Here is a 21,823-nt window from a genome sequence, read left to right as displayed (position 1 = left end):
CTTCACTTAAGCCAAACTCTGTCAACTTCACACTGCCACATATGGATGAGGATAAATGAGTTTCTCTTTTCAGGCCCCAATTGTATACACTTTACAGGACTTCATCTAGAAAGTTATTCTTTTCTCCCCTTTTCTCCTTTGTATCATAGCTCATTTAATTTCAATATAATAAAATCCATTAACCATCTAGAAACCAAAGTTTAAAAAAGCATTTTTTCCCATGTTCAGTTATTGCAACAGATATTCATTATAGCTAAATCAAGAGAACTATTTAGTAGCATAACACCCTGGTCCTTCAGAAAAAAAACAATAAACAAATCTACCTATTTTTCATTCCAATATTTTTATCATTCCTTTAGGCATATGCAAAAAATATGCTCACTCTTGGCTGGATAATTCATTCTTTCTTCGTGAAATAGCTGTGGCAGAGGGAGCCATAAATAAAATAAAGCCTAGATACCAGGTTTCCTAAACCAGGATTTGCTTTAATGTGTTCAGATTGACAATATCTAGCAAACTCTGATATTTCAAAACTTACCATAACAGGTATAGATCTGGATTTTTAAGAAATTGACATGATTCATCCAGACACATCTGTGGGTTTTATTTGAAACAGTAGAGCTTTGCTGACTGTGATAGTTTGCATTTTAATGAAATTTCATTGCTTTCTCTTGTGTGTCATAGATAATTTTTATATAACTGAATCATGATTCTCCAGTAGATCAACGGACAACAAATATAAACATATAATTCTCAAAAGAGAAAACACAAAGCAAAAATAGCTAATAAACATATGTTCAGTCTCATTAGTGATGAAAGAAATACAAATTTGAGAAATATGTTGGCCGGGCGCCGTGGCTCACGCCTGTAATCCCAGCACTTCGGGACGCTGAGGCGGGCGGATCACGAGGTCAAGAGATGGAGACCATCCTGGCCAACATGGTGAAACCCCATCTCTACTAAAAATAAAAAAATTAGCTGGGTATGGTGGCGAGTGCCTGTAGTCCCAGCTACTTGGGAGGCTGAGGCGGGAGAATTGCTTGAACCTGGGAGGTGGAGGTTGCAGTGAGCCGAGATCATGCCACTGCCCTCCAGCCTGATGCCTGGCAACAGAACAAGACTGTTTCAAAAAAAAAAGAGAAAAAAAAAATGAAATATGTTATAGTGACTTTACCTCCTTATTGACATGAGCAAAGGGAAAAAGCAACAGGAATAGAGAAGACTGGCTAGAGAGCAGTGAGATGGGCCCTGTCACCTACTGAGGAAGGATGGAGGGGGTGGATTCCCTGGATTCTGTGAGGCTGCAAGAACTGGAAACATGCTCAGGTTACCTTAGGCAGCAGCATCTTGTGAAATAAATGCCTGAGAGATGGAAAATGGGAATCATGTGATCAGTACTCTGGCGCCTAGAATGTTCTTCAGGATCCACAGTTCTAGAAGTTGAAGAGCAGTTGTGGTCACTCAATTGCTTGAGTTGTTCCTACAGAATCTGACATCTCTTGCTCCCTCCCATGGTGCTCTGTCATATGGTAATACAAGACTCTCTCTGAAGCCTGACTCCAACTGGCTAAATCAAAAAGGAAAGCATTGGTCCTCTTAAATGGAAAGTCCAAGGATAGGGCTTGTTCAGGACAGCCGGAGCTGAGGGTTTTAGTGGGAGTATTCTCTGTCTCTGTCAGCCCTGCTATCCTTTGAACTGGCTTCACTTTAAAGCACACTCTCTCCATGTGGTGGCCCCTGGTAGGTCACTTAACATCTCAAATCCTGTTTCCTCATTCTAAAAAAATGGAGCTACTAGCCACCTGCATAGGTACACTGTGAGGATCCTGTGAGATACACTATATATAAATGCTTTCAAGCTGCCACATTTCAGAGGACTTTATTAGTTGATATGAGCTCAGCGGCCTGCTTTGGAACAGTCTTTAACATGGCATTTATACCTTCTTCCCTGTTTCTGATTAAGATGGTACTGGTGTTGTTAAGCAGGCCTGCTCTGCTACTTGGCACAGAGGGGAGAAAAGTCATCTGCTTTATAAAGAATATCAAGAACGATGGACATTATTATTTTTTAAATTGGTATTAAAAAAATTAAGTTCTAGGGCCCTGGGAGCCTATGGAAGAGTCCCAGGGACCACAGTGTATGTGGAGGGGCCAGGTGGCAGCGGGCAAGGCTGACTGGGTGGAGCTGCCCTGTTTAATCAGAGCAGGCCTGCTTTTGTCTGTTTTCTACACCATGATTCTGGGTAAGATTTTACATCAAAAAGGAGAGTGGTAATATGATTAAAAGAGGCATCAAAACAGGAAAAATGAGCCAAATGCTGACATTAATTGACTAAAAGCTAATGAAAGCAGAACTGAATCAATTACAGCAAAATTGGACATTACTTGACAATATTTACAATTCAATATTTTTTAAGTAGTAGCTCCAAGTGGTACCTGTTTCACTGGCCTAGGCATGAGAAGGACCTCCCTCATTCCTCTGGCTCACCTCTGAGGCTAAGGACGCTGAGAAGCCTCTGCAATGGACGGGCCAACCAGCCCTCCTACACTATATGGTTCACAATATTATTAGTGTTTACCAACCCCTCCTTGTTGTAGCTGATGCAATGTGAGAAGTAGTGTGTGTTCAGCATTCAGGTGGTAAAAAGGTGATGCAGCGTGGGGGTGAAACCCTGCAAGAGCCGAGGCAAGGGCCTGAAGCCTCAGCATGTTCTCCCATAAACAGAGAATTAGAAAAGAATTAGGATATAGTTACATAGTTATTCCTATATATAATCATAATCACATAGCTACTCATGTGTAATCATTATATATATATAATCATATAATCTTTAATAAGTCTTAGGTCAAGAAGTATGGGACTGAAGTGGCATTGGAAAAGAGGTGACCCTGAGACAAGACGCCCTAAGTCCTCTGTCACGCCCACATAAGGGCTGCTGGAGGACGCCTCGGCTGTGCGACTGTGCCAGCGCTGTGAAAGTGCCCACTGTTTAGCCAGCCAGGGAACAAGACATCCAAGATGGCTGAGAGGTCTCCTTCCTCGGGGAGTGAGGAGAAAACTCCGCTTCTCCAAGCTCTTGTGGTGGGCCTGACGCCTCTCAGGGAAGCCCACCGACACCTGGGGACTTAATTGTCTCTATGTGGGGCTGTGCTTCAGCAGTCACATTCCATGTCTACTTTCAAGTTCTGCTTCTGCACCTGGTTCCTCTTTTTCTTACAAGATAAAAATTAGTAATAGTAACAGAAGTCTGAGTGACCTTGTTAGTTCTTGACAAGTATGAAGAGCATGCTGACACCTTAGGTTTTCTCCTCCCCTCAGCTTCCTCAAAGTCTTGGGCCCCTGTCTCCAAGGCACTGATTTATCTGACCCTATCACTGACAGCCATGACCTCATCCTACCTGCCCTTCCCCCTGCTTTGTACTCAATAAAAGTCAGTGTCCAGGCACTTGAGGCCACGGCCAGACTCCATGCTTTGGTTGGCAGTGGACCCTGGGCCCAAACTCTGTTTTCTCTTTCTTTGTGTCTTTTATTTCCAGTTTCTCGTCTCCATACCAGCAGAGAGGGACTCATGGGACCCTGTAGGGCTGAACCCTACAATGCGTTCTACTCAGGACTTTCTTTTTCTTGCCATGGTGATCTGCAAGGCTAAAGGTACAACCACAAGACGATGGGCCTGTGTCCCCTGAGTCCTGGGTGGCTGTGCAGGGTAGACCCCCTGCCTAACCATGAGCTAGAAATACAGCTTTGTGTCCTTAAACTACAGATATTTTGTTACTTTGTTACAACAGCATAATCTAGTACCCTCTGAAAGGAGATTTGGAGATTGTAGGAAGGTTTTTCAGGATGCAAAATTCACAGAGGTCAGCTGCAGAAGCAAAGCTAGAATCACTGAGAGTGCCATGGAGGTGAGGCAAAGAGGAGGATGAAGTGAGTAACAGCTAGTTGAGGAAGGGGTGCAATTTAATGGAAAAAACATGGACTTTGGAGTCAAGTATACCTTTGGAGGGTCCAAATAGGTTTCGCCATTTTCTCTTGGACTCTGAGCAAGTTGCCAACCTGTCTCATTTTTCTCATTTATAAAGCATAATACCTACTTTACAGGGTTGCTAAAAAGCTCAAATTACACACACACACACACACACACACACACACACACACACGACTAGCATGTAGCAGTATGTAACAGTTGGTAGGGAATCAAGAAAATAAACCTAGCTACCCTTTCTCTCTGTTCCCTTCCTTCCAACCATTTCTAAGCTTGGTAATAATTGGCTGTTTTGCTCTCCCAAGCTCTACAGCTAGGACTCCTTAAAGTCCTTACTCCAAGGTCTGCCTCCTCTACATCCCTGCTAGGGCTTTGAAACTAGAAGTGAATGCTGCCAAATCCTCTGTCTTACCACTCTACAAAGTGCACTTCAACCCTAAAGATGAAATCATGGCCAGGGTGACAGGCTAAAGTCTGAGCCAGGGTGAGCTTTTGAGGAAACAGTGTGGAGAGGGTGGCGGTGTCAGCTCTCTCCTTGCCCACACTTTAGTTCCTTTCTGCCCACACCCATTCAGGACATTGCCCTGTTCTTCTCAGCTGTCTTCTGTATTAACCTCCAGCCTGTTGGGTGCATTCACTTTTGCCAGCTTGACTTTCAATATGTATTAAAAAAAAATTTTACTTAGAAACAAAAGGGAAACCATCATATTCAAAAATATAACAAAAACAAAGAAGTGCATGCATTTACTGGACAAAGAGTTCTCATCTTGAGTAAACTGGGAGCACTCAGAGATGCCTGGAGGTCTTGGAGGCTACACGCTATCCACCGATACTTCCTGCCAAATTCTGAATATGCAGAAATTACCAGATCTCAGAGCCCTCGTTTCTTGTTGAATTTTAGTGAAAAAACTTCCCTGGATCCCACCATAGTTGAGTCTTGAAACAGGGTGTTCATCTTTATATTATAAAATGTCCTTGATTAGAGAGAATAGGCAGAACAAAATATTATATTTTTTAAAAGGAAACATGAGATCGAAAAAAAAATAAGAAATACTGTTCCAGTGACTTGGAATCCCAAGTTCTCAAAGGAAAGAAGGCCAATAAAGAAGTGGGAGGAGAAAGTCTGAGAACCGCATAAAAGGGTCCTGTTCCCACTGGGACCATGGTCCACTCACCAAATTGTCAGAAGCGTTGGAACCAGAGCAACTCCAACTTGAATAGGAGCCGAGAAAAATAAGGCTGAGACCTACTGGGTTACACACCCAGGAGGTTAGACATTCTAAGTCACAGAATGAGATAGGAGGTAGGCACAAGATACAGGTCATGAAGATCTTGCTCATAAAACAGGCTGCAGTCACAAGAACAGAAAATCAAACACTGCATGTTCTCACTCATAGGTGGGTGTTGAACAATGAGAACACATGGACACAGGGAGGGGAGCATCATACACTGGGGTCTGTTGGGGGGAAATAGGGGAGGGACAGTGGGGGCTGGGGAGCTGGGGAGAGATAGCATGGGGAGAAATGCCAGATATAGGTGAAGGGGAGGTAGGTAGCAAATCACACTGCCATGTGTGTACCTATGCAATAATCTTGCATGTTCTTCACATGTACCCCAAAACCTAAAGTGCAATTAAAAAAAAAAAAAAACAGGCTGCAGTTAGGAAGCCGGCCAAAACCCACCAAAGTCAGGATGGCAATGAGAGTGACCTCTGGTCCTCATGGCTACGCCCACACCAGCTCCATGACAGTTTACAAATGGCCTGGCAACGTCAGGAAGCTACCCTATATGGTCTAAAAAGGAGAGGCATGAATAATTCACCCTTTGTATAGGGTCCAGCCCTACAGGGTCCAGTGAGTTCCTCCCTGCTGGTGTGGAGATGAGAAACTGGAAATAAAGAATCAGGACACAGAGACAGAGAAAAGAGAGTTTGGGCCCAGGGGTCTACTGCTACCCAAAACGCAGAGACCAGCAGTGGCCCTGAGTGCCTGGACACTCTTTTATTGAGTACAAAGCAGGGGGAAGGGCAGGTAGGATGAGGTAATGGTGGTCAGTGATAGGGTCAGGTAAATCAGTGTCTTAGAGATAGGGGGCCCAAGACTTTGAAGAAGCTGAGAGGAGGAGAAAAACCTAAGGTGTCAGCACGCTCTTCATACTTGTCAAGAACTAACAAGGTCACTCAGACTTCTGTTACTATTACTAATTTTTATCTTGTAAGAAAAAGAGGAACCAGGTGCAGAAGCAGAACTTGAAAGTAGACATGGAATGTGACTGCTGAAGCACAGCCCCACATAGAGACAATTAAGTCCCTGGATGTCTGCGGGCCTCCGTGACAGCCGTCAGGACTACCATAAGAGCTTGGAGAAGCGGAGTTTTCTCCTAACTCCCCCGACCAAAGAGACGTCTCGGCCATCTCAGAGGTCTCCTTCCCTAGGTGGCTAAATAGCAGGCACTTTCACAGCGCTGGCACAGTCGCACAGCCAAGGCGTCCTCCAGCAGCCCTTATGTGGGCGTGACAGAGGACTTAGGGCGTCTTGTCTTAGGGTCACCTCTTTTCCAATGCCACTTCAGTCCCACACGTCTTGACCTGAGACTTATTAGTAAGAATAAAGATTATAGGATTATATATATGTATATATTTATGATTACATATGAATAGCTAGGTGATTATATATGATTATATATAGGAATATTTCTAATTCTTTTCTAATTCTATGTTTATATGAGACCATTCTGGGGCTTCAGGCCCTTGCCTCGGCTCTTGCGGGATTTTCCCCCAACACCCCTGTTTAGCATATGATCAAGAAATAACCCTAAAAACGGACAACCAATAGCCCTTGGGGGTGATCTGCCTATGAGTAGCCATTCTTTTATTCCTTCATTTTCTTTTTTTTTTTTTTTTTTTGAGACAGAGTTTCACTCATGTTACCCAGGCTGGAGTGCAATGGCGCGATCTCGGCTCACCGCAACCTCCGCCTCCTGGGTTCAGGCAATTCTCCTGCCTCAGCCTCCTGAGTAGCTGGGATTACAGGCACACGCCACCATGCCCAGCTAATGTTTTGTATTTTTAGTAGAGACGGGGTTTCACCATGTTGACCAGGATGGTCTCGATCTCTTGACCTCGTGATCCACCCGCCTCGGCCTCCCAAAGTGCTGGGATTACAGGCTTGAGCCACCGCGCCCGGCTATTCCTTCATTTTCTTAATTACTTGCTTTCACTTCACTCCATGGACTCCCCTCAAATTCTTGCAAAATTTAAGAACCCTCTCTTGGGGTCTGGATCGAGGCCGCCTTCTAGTAAAGAACTTGTAGCATTTGGTGTTTTAACGTTTGTGTTTCCTTGGTTTGTCACCTCGTTTACTTTCAACTGTTTAAAGGTGGGCTTTTTGGCCATTTTATGCAGCTTTAATTGTTCTCAGGGGAGTAAAGAAATGGCCATTTACTTTGAAAAATAGAGGGAACGTGTTGATGAGGGAAACAGCCAATTCTTAGGGTACAGTGCCCCTTGGTAGTGCAGGAAAGTCCTGGGGGCCATCTCTAACCCGCCCTCCTCCGCTACAGCATTTCCCACTGTAGTCATTCTCCATCGAATCCCAGAAGGTGCAGCATTTTGCCAGAACAGAGTGCTTCTAGGGGCCAGGCTCGGTGGCTCATGCCTGTAATTCCAGCACTTTGTGGGGCGAGGTGGGTGGATCACGAGGTCAGGAGTTTGAGACCCGCCTGAGCAATATGGTGAAACCCCCTCTCTACTAAAAATACAAAAATTAGCCGGGCATGGCGGTATGCGCCCGTAACCCCAGCTACTCGGGAAGCTGACGCAGGAGAATCGCTTGAACCCGGCAGGTGGAGGTTGCGGTGAGCTAAGATCGCGCCACTGCACTCTAGCCTCGGCGAGAGAGCCAGATTCTGCCTCAAACAAACAAACAAAACCAAAAAAACCCGAGTACTTCTGGGTTCCTGTTTCTTTAGGAGGCGGGCCAAGAGCTTTCAGCCCATTTGCAGGAGCGGGGTGACGGACACCTAGCAAGTCCAATGGGCATCGAGCGCGTCTAGGCTCGGCAGACTGTGAGAGCCAGCCTGGCCTCGGTCCCCAACTTGAGCACCGGCCCTTTGCTGCACGTCCCTTGCCCTCGCAACGCTAAACAATTAAAAAAAAAAAAAAAAGACAAAAACAGGAACCATCTCAAAACACACACACACACACAGAGAAGGATCCGCATTCAGAAAGGCGTGCACCTCCCCGCCTGATCCCCACCTCGCATCCTGCGGCTTCCCGAGCGTGCAGCGCCCATTTACCAATTGCCTTCCTGGGAGCTGCGGCCTCCCTCGCTCGGCCCCACTCCGGGTTACCCTTTCCCCAGCTCCCGCCTTAGCCAGGGGCCTGCCCGCCGGCAACTAGAGCTCGGGTCGAAGCGCCGCTCAACGCCGGCCTGCCGCTCTCCTGGCTCCACTTTCACTTTCGGTCCCGGGCGGCGAGGCTTGCGGCGGTGGCTGCGGCGGCGCGAGGGTGAGCCAGACCCCAGACCCCCAGGTACAGCGCGCTCGAGCCGCGGGGAGGGGACTGCGGGCCCGGAGGAGAGCTCGACACCCGCCTTTTCTCTGAGCCCGCGGGGGAGGCCTGAAGGCCTGGGGCGCGGGAGGGAGGCAGGGCGCGGGACGGCGTGGGGGAGTGGCTGGCTAGGCCCAGGTCTGCAGGGTGCCCGGCGGGTCTGCCAGGTGTCTGGCGGGTCGGCGGCGGGCCCACCCCTGCCGGTCCGGGTCCTGGTCCCTGTCCCTCCGGGCACTTGGCCGGTGCGCCTGCTCCGCGGGTCTCCCTGCTGTTCCGCGGGTTGCAGCCTCCCTCGGCGCACCGGTTAGCGCCTGGGTGCCTGCCAGCCCTGCAGGCCTAGAGCCGGCGCGGGGCGGGCGGCAAGGTCAGGCGGAGGAGGGCACGTGCCCGGAGCTGCCAGGGAAACCCAGAGGCTTTGGGTTAACGACTCGGTGGGGTGGAATGCGCGGGCCGTGTGTCCTCAAGGTCACTTCGCTCCCTGCTTCTCCTGTTCTGGTTGGCAGTTCTCTCTTTCCCCTTCGCTCTGGCTCTGGCTGGGTTTATTCAGATAAAGCTCCCCTTTTGACGCAAATTAAAAGTTTCCTATCTAGGTGCCTCACTGGCCAGGTGGGCCGGAAAGTTAATTTCATGAGGGGGCGGGGAAGAGCACACTCTTAACGCTTTTGGATTTCTTTGTGTAGGCTAGGTTCAGAAAGAAATTATCTGTTTGCTATTAAACACCTAGAGTATTCGCCTCAACTCAGGACATGGTCAACAACTAACAAAACAAAACAAAAAAACTTTAACGTTGGGCAAAGTTGTCTCTTCCCTAAAGATTTGGAATTACGCTAAGTAGCACATTTTCAGGTGGGGCCTGAATGGAAACATTCTAGTTTTTTTTTTTTTTCCAAATTCAATCCAGCATTTTTATTAGTTACCAACAGTGCTTGTTAATTTCATTATTCAGAGAACTTTGGAAGAACCTCCATGGTGATGATCTGTTTCATATCCTATAGTGCCCCAATAAAAGGAAGGGTGAAATAACCCAACCAGTTGCCCCTGACTTCCTTGGTGATTGGGAAAGGTCGGAATCACCTCACGCAGCTCAAATAACGTTCCTAAAATATCTTGAACTCTTCCTTGCTGTGAAGTAATTGACTGTGACAGATGCTTTAGTTTGATCAGAGGCCAAAGGACAATCGTTTTTAAACCTTTAAAGGAATATAGCCAAGTACAGAAAAGTCCTTTAAAACCCCTATTTGCGGGCTCTAAACCTGCTTGCTTGATATTTTTCCTTAAATATCTCATGGACATCACAAATTAAACATATTAAAAAATGAACTCAAGATTTCTTCTCCTCCCCTTTAAATCTGTTCCACCTCTAGGCTGCTCCATCTCAATAAAGAGCACCTGTGACTATCCAGATGTTAATTCAAGAAACCTGGCAGTCATCCCTGATCGTTTTCTCCCTCATCCCCGACTTCCAATCCACTGCAGATGTGGATGTTGAATCCTTCTATAGTGTATTCTCTCTCTCCCGTCTCCCCTCTCTCAGCATCACCCCAGCACAAGCCACAAGCCTACTTTATCTAGATTGCTAACTGGCCTCTTGGCCTTTACTCTTGCTTCCTTTCAGTCTTCCATTTTTCACACAGCAACTGGGTTGATTTTCTTGGGACATGAAAGAAACCCTAAGACCTCCTAGCTCAAAACCCTTCCAACAGCTTCTCATTGCGCTTAGGATGCCAACTGAAATCCTTAACCTGCATTTAAGGCTGTGTGATACTCTGGCCCCTGCCTGTGTCTCCTGTTGCATCTTTGCCTTGAACTTGTGTTTCAAGTTCACTGGCTTTCATAACCAGTGCTTTCTACTGCCTCTGAGCCTGCAAAATGCTTGTTGTTCTCCCTACTTGGAACACGCGCCCTGTCCCTCTTTTCTCAGTTAACTTGTGTCTGTCCTTTAAGTCTCAGCTAAAATATTCTCAGAGAGTGCCCAGTGGAAATTAGTCTGCTGTTATTCTCTTCTGGTGTATGTGTGTGTTTTCCTTTATATCTCTAATCACAATTAGTTGCTATATAAATTCTGTGTAAACTTCTTAAAACTCCCACCTCTGATTTTAAGTTCTTTGAGATCAGGGACCTGTGCTGCCTTGTACTAATACCCAGAAAAAAAACCCTCCCACATAATAGGCTCTCAATAAGTGTTTGTGGAATGAATGATCAAAAATGTTTTAACTCATTTAATCTTTGCTACAATCTTGTGAGAGAGGTATTATTATTATTCCATTTCACACATGAAGGAGATGAAAATGGGATTAAATAACTTGCACAGTAGGTGGCAGAGCAAGAACTGAAAGCCAGGTATTCTGGCTGTAAGCCTAATATGTATGTTACTGTATCTTTATAATTTTGCATGTGTATGTATGTATGTGTATATCTACTCTGTGTGTGTGTGTGTGTGTGTGTGTGTGTAAACATATTTGTAGAAAAAATATCAGAGGCTTCTACTTGGTGTTCTAAATAAAACTGTGCATTGTGAGTCTTGATAACATGCGAAGGAAAAATGAGTAGAGCACCACATGGTAAATCAGAAAGTAAAAGCAGAAGTTTAAAAAGAGATCTTAGACAGGGTGCAGTGGCTCACACCTGTAATCCCAGTACTATGGGAGCTGGGGCAGTAGATCACCTGAGCTCAGGAGTTTGAGACCAGACTGGCCAACTGGTGAAACCCTGTCTCTACTAAAAATACAAAAATTAGCCGGGCGTGGTGGCACATACCTGTAATCCCAGCTACTTAGGAGACTGAGGCATGAGAATTCCTTGAACCTTGGAGGGAGAGGTTGCAGTGAGCCGAGGTTGCACCACTGCACTCCAGCTTGGGTGACAGAGTGAGACTCCGTCTTAAAACAAAATAAAATAAAATAAAATAAAATAAATCAAAGAGATCTTGATAAAGCTGAAAAAGCAGGGAGTTTATACTCACACAGACTTGGATTGCATTCCAACAAGTTGTGCGAACTTGGCAAAGTTACATGAATGTTTCTTTGCTTCAGTTACCCTGCCTTGAAATGAGAATAATAGGCTATTAGAGAGACTGAGCATGTGCAAAGTGTCTGGCACTTTGGAGTAGTTTAGTAAATATTAATTCTTTTTCCTCCTTGGCTTTTATTCCTTTAAGTGTTAGTAGAGTTTAACTTCAAAGAGAATTGTACTTCTCTTGGGAAGAGCTGCTGATGTTGGGTAGACTACTGTTTTTGAGAGCTTTCTTTTTTTTTAACTGCATCCCTTTCAGAAAATTGTTAGTAAAACCAGACCCTAGGAGACCAGCCAGAACCATGGAATGCCATGTTTCAAACTGGAACACTTATTATTGGAAGTAAAGCCAAACAAGAACAAATATTTCAGGAGAACAGCTAAACACATTGCATGATCACAGAATCTTGGATGTACCCTACTGTTGGGAATTAATAGGAGAATTTATCAGCGAAGCCCTTTATTCACTACATGGAGTTTTTACCACACCCCAGTCATGTGCAAAATGTTTTTTTGTTTTTTTTTTAACCAAGCCCCACTCATGCACTGCATCCTCCTTGAGGCACAACTGTTTCTCTTTGGCCCCCGCATGGACCCAACCCTGCAAAGCCTCTGATAGCAAGTCTCGGTACCAACCACTTTGGCAGCCCATCAGCCTTTCTGTTAGCTCAGAACCAGTTGGAATTTCTGGATCTCCTCTGGGGCTGTTGGAGATCTCTCAGAGTCCTTACATGCTTGAACCTGCCACCTTCACAGAGCCCTCTGGATCCCATCTTGGGGCAAGGGCAGTGCTCATTAAGCTGTTGCTGCCAGTAATTCCATATGGAAAGCAGAATGTAAGTTCCATTTACTCTCTAGTTCCCCAGCTAAAAAGGAAAAAAAAGTCCTCTCTGTTCACACTTCCTGTCTCATCTGGGTGGTGCCTTTTAAACTGGGATTATGAGATTTCCAAGACTCTCTTTGCTGTGCAGGTAGCCTTTCTGTTTAGCCTCCAGACTGCTCCAGAGGTGAGGAGAAGGGAGGTCCCTTGAGCTGTGCATTTGGGAAGGTAGAAAGGAAGTGAGGGGTTACAGAAGGTACATCAGCCATTGCCTTGAAGTAATATCTAATCACATATAGTTGAAGGGGGAAAGCCAGGGTTTGGCCGGGATGAGCTGTTCAACCTTGGCTTCTCAGTAAAATCTCTGGACAGTTTTTATTTAAAAAAAACCCAAAACCAGAAATCAAACAATCCAAAAAACCATTCCCTGATCTTATCACCATAGATTCCAGTCTAATTGTTGTCAATAAGGACTCAGGCATTGACAATTTTAAAAGCTTCCTAGGTCACATTCATATGCAGCCATAGTTGAGAAACTTGACATCTCAGAGAAGGAGAATTCCATGTACTGTGAACAGTTCGAGGGATCCACATTGTAGGTTTGCTGCTTTTCCCAACTGGAGCAAGAAGTGATGGGCCAATCACTTGCATTCACCTGGTAGGGCCCCACTTGGCAAACACCCATTAGAAAGGTGTGTTTTTGTATAAAAGAAATAAAAACTTATGTTTGATTCTTGGGGCATGGATTGCCAACTCCCTTAAAATTCACATTGCTTTTATGCCTGATGGCTATTAAAATGAAGTGCAAAATATGGTCTGCAGCATGACTCCCACATGTTCTTGGCAGAATCTTGGAATTACTCTTTTCCCTGCCTTTCATATAACCATTCTCCATCAAGTCCTCTGGGAGTTCCCTTCTGTCCACATCAATTGCCTGAGCTGCCTATATGTTCCCCCTTTGTGGCTTAGCTCCTGCCCTGGTTTGCTCTACCTGTGATGCTGTTAATGCTCTCCTTCATTTAGAAATCTAACGTATCCTTTCACAGTCAAATGCTTTTGTGTGAAGGCATCCCAAGGAGTCACTGTAGTCAGAGTCACTCTCTCTCTTTGGAAATATAATTTCTTTCTTCCCAACACCTTTTATTATTATATTAAAAATATTTTACACTTTCCATATTGTGTTTTATTATTTGTGCATGAGCGTTTTCTGTCCTTCCAGATTTTGAAGTTTTTGACGGTAGGGGTTCAGTGTCTTGTGTATTATTTTATCCCACACAGGACTCCGCACACTGCCTGTGTGTAACAGGCATTCAACACATACTTGGTGGATGATCGTAAGACAGAGTCTGGGTGACTGATAACGTTTGTCACAAACTACTGGGAAAATTGAACTCTTTAAGCTCTTCCTGGCTAAATAAATATGTAATTAACTTTTGGCATGATGATTTGAGGAAGACACTGATGTTATTAAAGGTTGCTATTACTCGCAGGGGCAGTGGAGACCTCGTTCTAGTGGTGGCAGCAGCAGTGTCGGCATCTGATTTCCAGGGCACGACAGTGGCTTTCTCCAAGGTCCAGTGTCAGTGGGGAGTGGTAGCTTGGTCAGATGTTTCTCTCATGTGGCTCTGGTTTTGCCTGTTTCATGAGCTTGGTTTCCCAAATATCCTGCAACTCTGACCCATTCAGTGAGCCATTCAGGATCCCCTAATGATTCCCTTTCTGCTTACATCAGCCAGAGCTTGCTTGTTCTGTTGCTTACAACCAAGAACTCTGACATGTAGAGTTAATTTAAACTTTGAACATCAAATGATGCTTTCTACTAGGTATTAATGATTGTTGTTAACCATAAACATCTTTCTTACATGAAACCATAACATAGGGAAGGTCCCTTTATTTTCTGGAAAAGATACAGTACTTTTGGAAGTTTGTGTCTATTTCTGTGAATGCTGGAGATACATGCTAAAATTATGTTGTGTCAATAACATTTTAGTGACATGTATTTTTGCTTTTGTACGTTTGTTCTACTAGGTAGTTAGAGCAAGAAGATGGTATTTCCATCCCTCAAGTGGTCCCTTGCAACAATGTCATTTCTGCTTTCCTCACTGTTGGCTCTCTTAACTGTGTCCACTCCTTCATGGTGTCAGAGCAGTGAAGCATCTCCAAAAGGTAGTAATGGGACACCATTTCCTTGGAATAAAATTCGACTTCCTGAGTACGTCATCCCAGTTCATTATGATCTCCTGATCCATGCAAACCTCACGAAGTCGACCTTCTGGGGAACCACAGAAGTAGAAATCACAGCCAGTCAGCCCACCAGCACCATCATTCTGCATAGTCACCACCTGCAGATATCTAAGGCCACTCTCAGGAAGGGAGCTGGAGAGAGGCTGTCGGAAGAACCGCTGCAGGTCCTGGAACACCACGCTCAGGAGCAAATCGCGCTGCTGGCTCCCGAGCCCCTCCTTGTCGGGCTCCCGTACACAGTTGTCATTCACTATGCCGGCAATCTTTCAGACACTTTCCACGGATTTTACAAAAGCACCTACAGAACCAAGGAAGGGGAACTGAGGTATTTTTTTTTCTTTTTCTTTTAAACTGCAAGTGCTGTCCATGACAAATTCATTATTTCAGATGGATTGTCTTTTAAAATTCCCTTTGTTGTTGAACTTTTTCTTCAGTTTTGCTTTTGCATCTTCTTTATAGTGTTAAAAATGGCTTTTTCCCTTGCTTTTAAATCTAATTTTAAAATTCTATTTTAACCAATTTTCCCCCCAGGTCTATCAGAGTGAATATCTACTTGTTTATGTAGTTAGATTTCAGAGACATAATAAACATGTTTCATTTTCCTGACCTGTGGATTCGTTTCCTAGGGCTGTTGTAATGAAGCACCACAGACTGGGTGGCTATAAGCAACCAAATGTGTTCTCTCTCAGGTCTGGAGGCTGGAAGTATGAAATCAAGGTGTCAGCAAGCCCATGCTTCCTCCAGACGCTGGGTAGAATCCCTCCTTGTGTCTTCTGAGCATCGGGCGGTGGCCTTGGATCCCTGGCACACCATGCCTCGTGCTGTATGTTCTTTCCAGTCTCTCCTTCTATTGTCCCATGGCCATTCTGTTTCCCTGTGTCCCGTCTCCATCACCTTATAAGGAAACCAGCTATACCGGATTAGGGCCCAGCCTGGTGGCTGCTTGTTCACTCAATTATACCTATAAAGACGCTATGTTCAAATAAGGTCATGTGCACAGATACCACGGATTAGGACTTCAGCAAATCCTATTAGCAGCCTCTTAGAGGAAATACTTTCATCTCCGTTAAAACTTTTTTAGAGATCTCTACTCAGCTTGCTTTGATTCTGTTTTTAAGGAGGAGACTTATTTGGGGGAGATTTTGTGCCAAGTTTTAAAATGAAATTTTATTTATTAGATTATCCTAATTTGTTTTTCAATTTTATCAAGGTAAAAAAGTAAAATTTATTTTACTCATAGCCCCCTCAACTAACCACTGCTTCTATTTCAGTGAAATATTCTCCCAGACTTCTTTCTGGATGTGCGTATATGTTATTTTATATAAATGGAATTGTTATATTTTCTCGTTTACAAGGAAAATTTTTTAACTTAATATGTTGGGAAGATATTTTATATAAATGATTATTACTAGGCATCATTTTAATGATTTTATTAAAATATATGTTTGTACATTAATATCTTCAATCATTTGGCATTAGAAATGAAATTATTTTCAACTTTTCAGTATCAGCAACACTTTGGTGAACATCTTTGTAAATTATTTATTTAGAATAAATGCCTGTAAGTAAAATTGTAAATCAAAGAGCCTATACATTTTTGATCTCTTGTCATTTTTTCTCACTCCTCACCAATACTATGTATTGGCAGTCTTCTTAGAGCAAAAAAGGCTCCAAAATAATTTTAATTTATAGAACTTTGATTAAGGAAGTTGAGCAGCTTTTGATATGTTTGTTAATGATTTGTAGGTTCTTCTTTCATTAATTGCCTGTTTATGAATTTTGACTTTGCCTGAGATTCCCTTGGTTGTTGGTTATTCTTTTACACAGTTTTAGAATCTCATTATCTGTTAAAGCTATTAACTCTTCCTCTCTTATTTTCCCAGTTTTGTTTCCTTTTTTTTTTTGAGACAGGGCCTGGTTCTGTCACCCAGCCTGGAGTGCAATGGTGCAATCTCAAGTCACTGAAACCTCCGCCTCCTGCGCTCAAACCATCCTCCCACCTCTGCCTCCTAAGTAGCTAGGACTACAGGCATGCACCACCATGCTTGGCTAATTTTTGTATTTTTGGTAGAGATGGGGTTTCACTATGTTGCCCAGGTTGGTCTCACACTCCTGGACTCAAGTGATCCTCCCACCTCCCAAAAAAACATTAGGATTACAGGCATAAGCCACCGTGACCATGCCTGTCCTAACTTATCTTTTAACTTAGTTTATGATAGCTTTTGTCATGTAAAATATTTTTAGTCATAAAATCCATCAATCTTATAGTAACTTTAGGAATTAAAAAGCAAACAAACACCTGGATTAGAGTTCCTGGTGCTTCATGCTCAATTTTTATTTCACCTGCCTTAATTTTAGGATACTTGCATCAACACAATTTGAACCCACTGCAGCTAGAATGGCCTTTCCCTGCTTTGATGAACCTGCCTTCAAAGCAAGTTTCTCAATCAAAATTAGAAGAGAGCCAAGGCACCTAGCCATCTCCAATATGCCATTGGTGAGTCTGCACTCCTAGGTATTTTCTACAGGAAAATCTACTGATTCTCTGCAACTTACATTACCCTAGGGACAGTCAACATTGGGTCACCTGTTTTGTTTTATTGCCTAGCAGATAGTTGCTAACATTTCCTTTCATTTACACCCTATGCTTTTGTTTCAAGCCACAGTTATATGTAATCAGAGTAAAAATTGCCCCTAAAAATGCAAGATTTCAGTAACAGTGACATTCCAGGTTATTCATGCTGATAGGAGGGAAGTGGTGTAAGAAATTCAGGTCAGGTTTAAATAGTAGTGCCATTCACAAAGGGCTTTCTCATATGATCTTTTAAAATTATTTTAAAGAGAATGCTTTGTTAATAAGGCCATATTTTTAGCATATAGTTATTTTTTATAATTTCCATATACAATATAGTAATATTCACTATATAATTTGTAACTGAATGTGCAAAATTGGGCAGACAGCAAAAGAGAATAAAAGTAATCTTTTCCGAATTTTATGCTGCTAAAGGTAAGTAATGATAGATGGCTTAGCTTCCCGAGGGAAACCATTATTGCCCAATTTCAAAGCAGATGTGGACAGCATTGCCTCTGATTTTTAAAAGTTGCTAGAAGATGACCATGCAAAATGAATAAAACTATTCAGTGCCATTATCCTTTGATTCTGGTAGTTTAGAAAAGCATCAGCTGGGTCGTCATTCTGCAACTGGTGTGTAACACCTCCTGTAAGCACATCCTTTGGTCAGAGAAACTCACGGGGGATAAGACTCAGGGTAAAATGGGCTTTGCCTAGAGTCCTAAGGGATGGACAGCTTCCTCCCTGTGCTGACCAGGGAAGCAGTATCTTAGCATGGAGAGACACTGAGAGCCACAGACCAGCCTCCAGTATGGTACTTCCCAACCTTAAAACTCTACACCTTCCTTCGAGTACCATAAGGATGCCTTCTTCAAACACGATTCGCATCTCCCATCCCCATGCCAGAAGGCTATCTTCTGTAAAAAAACACTCTTCTGCAAGTTCCTACCAGTCAAGAACTTTTGTCCCCACTTTCACCCTTGTGTATGAAAAGACAAGAAACAGTTATGCTATTTGTCTAATATAAATTTAAAATACAGAATGTGCTTTTTCAAAATATAGTCCTCTTCCCCAGTTTTATGGTATTCCTCCCTGGGACAGAAGTGAGTTCTTGAATTGGTGAGTCATAGTTCTAGGAGAACAAAGGATCAGGGCTGGGAAGGAGACAGGAGAGACTGAAGGACCAAACAGGATTAGAGGAGAAATGTGTAGGCTTGTAGAGGGAAGGCCTGCAGCTTTGGAAGCTCCATGAAGATGCTACAGTCTAAATACATGAATATCCAGGATCCACTTGTTGAAGATAGGAAAACTTATTATTTTTTTTTTTTTTTAAGATAGGAAGACTTCTAATGCAAGCTTCTCCCTTTGGACAGAAACATTTCTCACTAACAGAAATCTAATATGAGTGGTCCGAGCTCAAGCTGCAGATATCGAGCTGAGGAAGAGAACAATGGGGTCTCAAAATATCTTTTTAGAGACCAGAAAAACAAAATATATGCCATTGGAACATTGAAGCTTTGGGGCATGGGGCAGAAATTAACCACATTTAAATTTGAATTAATTTAATCAGGTTACTTTCCTAATAATTAACACAACGAGAGAATGGAAATTTTTGGCCAGGTGTGGTGGCTCATGCCTGTAATCCCAGTACTTTGGGAGGCTGAGGCAGGAGAGTTGCTTGAACTCAGGAGGCAGAGGTTTCAGTGAGCCGAGATCACGTCATTGCACTCCAGCCTGAGTGACAGAGTGAGACTCTGTAAAAAAAAAAAGAAAAAAAAAAAAAGAAAAGGAAATTTTTGTTATGGGTGGGCAGAACCAGAATGCATTTAAAAAGAAAAGATGATTTGAGATCCTTTCAGAGTAAACTCAGGCTGGCTATCAGAATTAGTTTGAATGACCCAATATTGACCAGAAGTTGGTGGCTGATGGGTATTAAGAAGGATGAGGGCAAGTTGAGGTGGCTTATGTTTGTAATCCTAGTACTTTGGGAGGCAGAAGAAGAGGATTACTTGAGGTCAGGAGTTCAAGACTAGCCAGGGCAACATAGCAGGACCCTGTTTCTAAAAAAAAAAAAAAAAAAAATGAGGGCATAGCAATAGATGAGAATATAGGATTATAGAAAAAATGCCTGTTACCATGGTTTCACCCAGCTAATTCTGGGTGGTTCTTTCTCCAAGGTCTCATCTCAGTGCTTTTTATTGCTGAGGTATTAGACTTTCTTCTTTGGGGGCAGACCTCTAAGACTGTACTGCTGTTAACCATACCCCACCTTTAGCCTCTGATTGCACTTAAAAAGGTGATTTCAATGAAGCAAATCTAAGTTTGGAAGAAGCTTTGCAGGATCAGGCCCAGGCATAGGTATTTTCAATTATACAGAAGAACAGAAGCTCTTTTTAGGTACTACGGTGTTATATATTTTCCCCAGTGAGTATATGCTTGACATTGCATTTCCAGATAATTCTCAAACCTGTATTAAGGACATGTGGACTAGCCGCATCTTGGCAAAACTCACAGTCTCAGTTTTGCTTTGTCTCATCCATGTTATCAATCCACATATGCCAGAAGTTAGTCTGTTTGCAATCATCTGAATTATTTAAAAGAAGTTGAGTGTTGATAGTTGCACAACTTCATGATCACATTAAGAGCCACTGAATTGTAAACTTTAAAATGGTAAGTTTTATGGTATGTGAATTATATCTCAATAAAAAAGAAATTGAGTAGAACAGTTTGACCTTAATATCTAAATTATAATTAGATATTGGAAAGATAACTTCTAAAGTAATTATAGAAGTGTCATTAGGGTCTGGCTCTGTCACCCAGACAGGGGTGCAGTGGGTCAATCTTGGTTCACTGCAACCTCCACCTTGTTGGCTCAAGCCATCCTCCCACCTTAGCCTCCCCAATAGCTGGGACCACAGGCATGCACTACCCACAGGGCTAATTTTTGTATTTTTTTTGGTATAGACAAGGTTTCCCCATGTTGCTCAGGCTGGTTCCAAACTCCTGAGCTCAAGCAATCTGCCCGCCTTGGATTCCCCAAGTGCTGGGATTGATATGCTTTTAATATTATGTTTGGTAATTAGGAATTTTCTCATGTGTGGTGTATTGGCTAATTGGATTACTTGATAATTTGAATTATTCTGCTTTTAGGTGAAATCTGTGACTATTGCTGGAGGACTCATAGAAGACCATTTTGATGTCACTGTGAGGATGAGCACCTATCTGGTAGCCTTCATTATTTCAGATTTTGCGTCTGTCAGCAAGATGACCAAAAGTGGAGTCAAGGTGAGTCTAGGATTCTCACATATGATGACCAACTTGCTCTGGTTTGCCTGGTTGTGCTGGTTTTAAAACTGGAAGTCTGGCTGAGTGCAGTGGCTCATGCCTGTAAACCCAACACTGGGAGACTGAGGCAAAAGAATCCCTTGAGGCCACTGGTTTGAGACCACTCTGGACAACATAGTGAAAACCTGTCTCTTCAAAAAATAAAATAAAATAATTAGCCAGGCATGTTCCTTGTGGCTATTAGTCCTAGCTGCTAGGGAGGCTGAGGTGGGAGGATCCCTTGACACCAGGAGTTTGAGGCTTCAGTGAGGTATGACTGTGCTTTCCTGCCTGGGCAACAGAGCAAAACCAAGTGTCTAAACAAACAAAGAAAAAACCAAATAACAAAATTCTGGAAGCCCTACATCCTGGGAACCTCCTCAATCTCAGGCAAACCGGGATGGTTGGCCAGCCTATTGTCACAGATGTTGATTTGTATAGTGAAGTTCTAATAACAACATAGAGTGTGGCCTGGCCTGAGTCGTGATCCTGGCTTCACCGCTGACTGACTCTCTGACCTTGGCCTATTCCCTCTGGAACTTAGTGTTTACTTCTTTGGAAGGTATAACTTGGACTAGATCCTGCAATGGTCTCTAAGGTTGCTTCTGGTTATTTTTTTCTGCAGTTGGGAAGTAAATGTTACTATCTGGCAAGGGATTTCTGGCTATGATAAGGATGATAGAGAAACCTGCTTGAAATAGCCAGAGGCTGTGGGGAGAGCATTTGGGCCAGAGAATACTGGAATGCTGGAGAGAAAAATCTTGTTTCAAGGAGCAGGTGTTCCTCATCTGGGTACTGTTGCATAGTGAGCAACCTATACAACTATGTGCCATGGCTTGGAATGCAAACAGGTTTTTCTGAGGGGAGGAGGGGATGCTTTATTTGAAGGTACCTTATATATTTGTGCTGGTTTTCACTGAGGCCTGAATAGAAGGGGATTCACTGCTGAATTGCTTTTGTTCCTCTAGTGCTGAGACTTCTTATTCTTGTGGAGATATCTTTACTTACCTGATGATTTGAAGGGGACTTGAGACTTAGATGAAGGGAACATTCTTAATTCAGCAGTGAAACTATCAGCAAAAACACCTGCCCATTGTTTTGCCACTTATCTGAATCTCTTAGAAATGATTATTTTAATAATGTCCAATCTATACTAATATTTTTTCCCCATTTATTTATTTTATTGCATTTTAGGTTTTGGGGTACATGTGAAGAACATGCAAAGTTGTTGCATATGTACACACGTGGCAGTGTGATTTGCTGCCTTCCTCCCCATCACCTACATCTGGCATTTCTCCCCTTGCTATCTCTCCCCA

The 21,823-nt window shown here is 43.4% G+C and overlaps 1 protein-coding gene across 2 annotated transcripts in view; it reads left to right on the top strand.

The window, feature by feature from the left end:
* The first annotated feature begins 8,182 nt into the window (after positions 1 to 8,182).
* ERAP1 (endoplasmic reticulum aminopeptidase 1) overlaps positions 8,183 to 21,823 on the top strand; it is a 37,837-nt gene continuing 24,196 nt past the window's right edge. Inside the window, exons 1-4 of one of the 2 annotated variants that reach the window (XM_037731491.1) lie at positions 8,183 to 8,493; positions 14,396 to 14,936; positions 16,970 to 17,108; positions 20,334 to 20,468. In XM_037731491.1, the coding sequence (XP_037587419.1) occupies positions 14,413 to 14,936; positions 16,970 to 17,108; positions 20,334 to 20,468 (798 nt within the window). In that variant the 5' untranslated portion in view covers positions 8,183 to 8,493; positions 14,396 to 14,412. Of the gene's footprint in view, positions 8,518 to 14,395; positions 14,937 to 16,969; positions 17,109 to 20,333; positions 20,469 to 21,823 lie in introns of both variants that reach the window. The other variant, XM_017508867.2, reaches the window with a different exon arrangement.

The sequence above is a fragment of the Cebus imitator genome, unplaced genomic scaffold (assembly GCF_001604975.1).
Source record: "Cebus imitator isolate Cc_AM_T3 unplaced genomic scaffold, Cebus_imitator-1.0 Scaffold403, whole genome shotgun sequence".
NCBI lineage: Eukaryota > Metazoa > Chordata > Mammalia > Primates > Cebidae > Cebus > Cebus imitator.
Note: the sequence above shows the minus strand (reverse complement) of the source record. Positions and strands in the feature narration are given on the sequence as shown.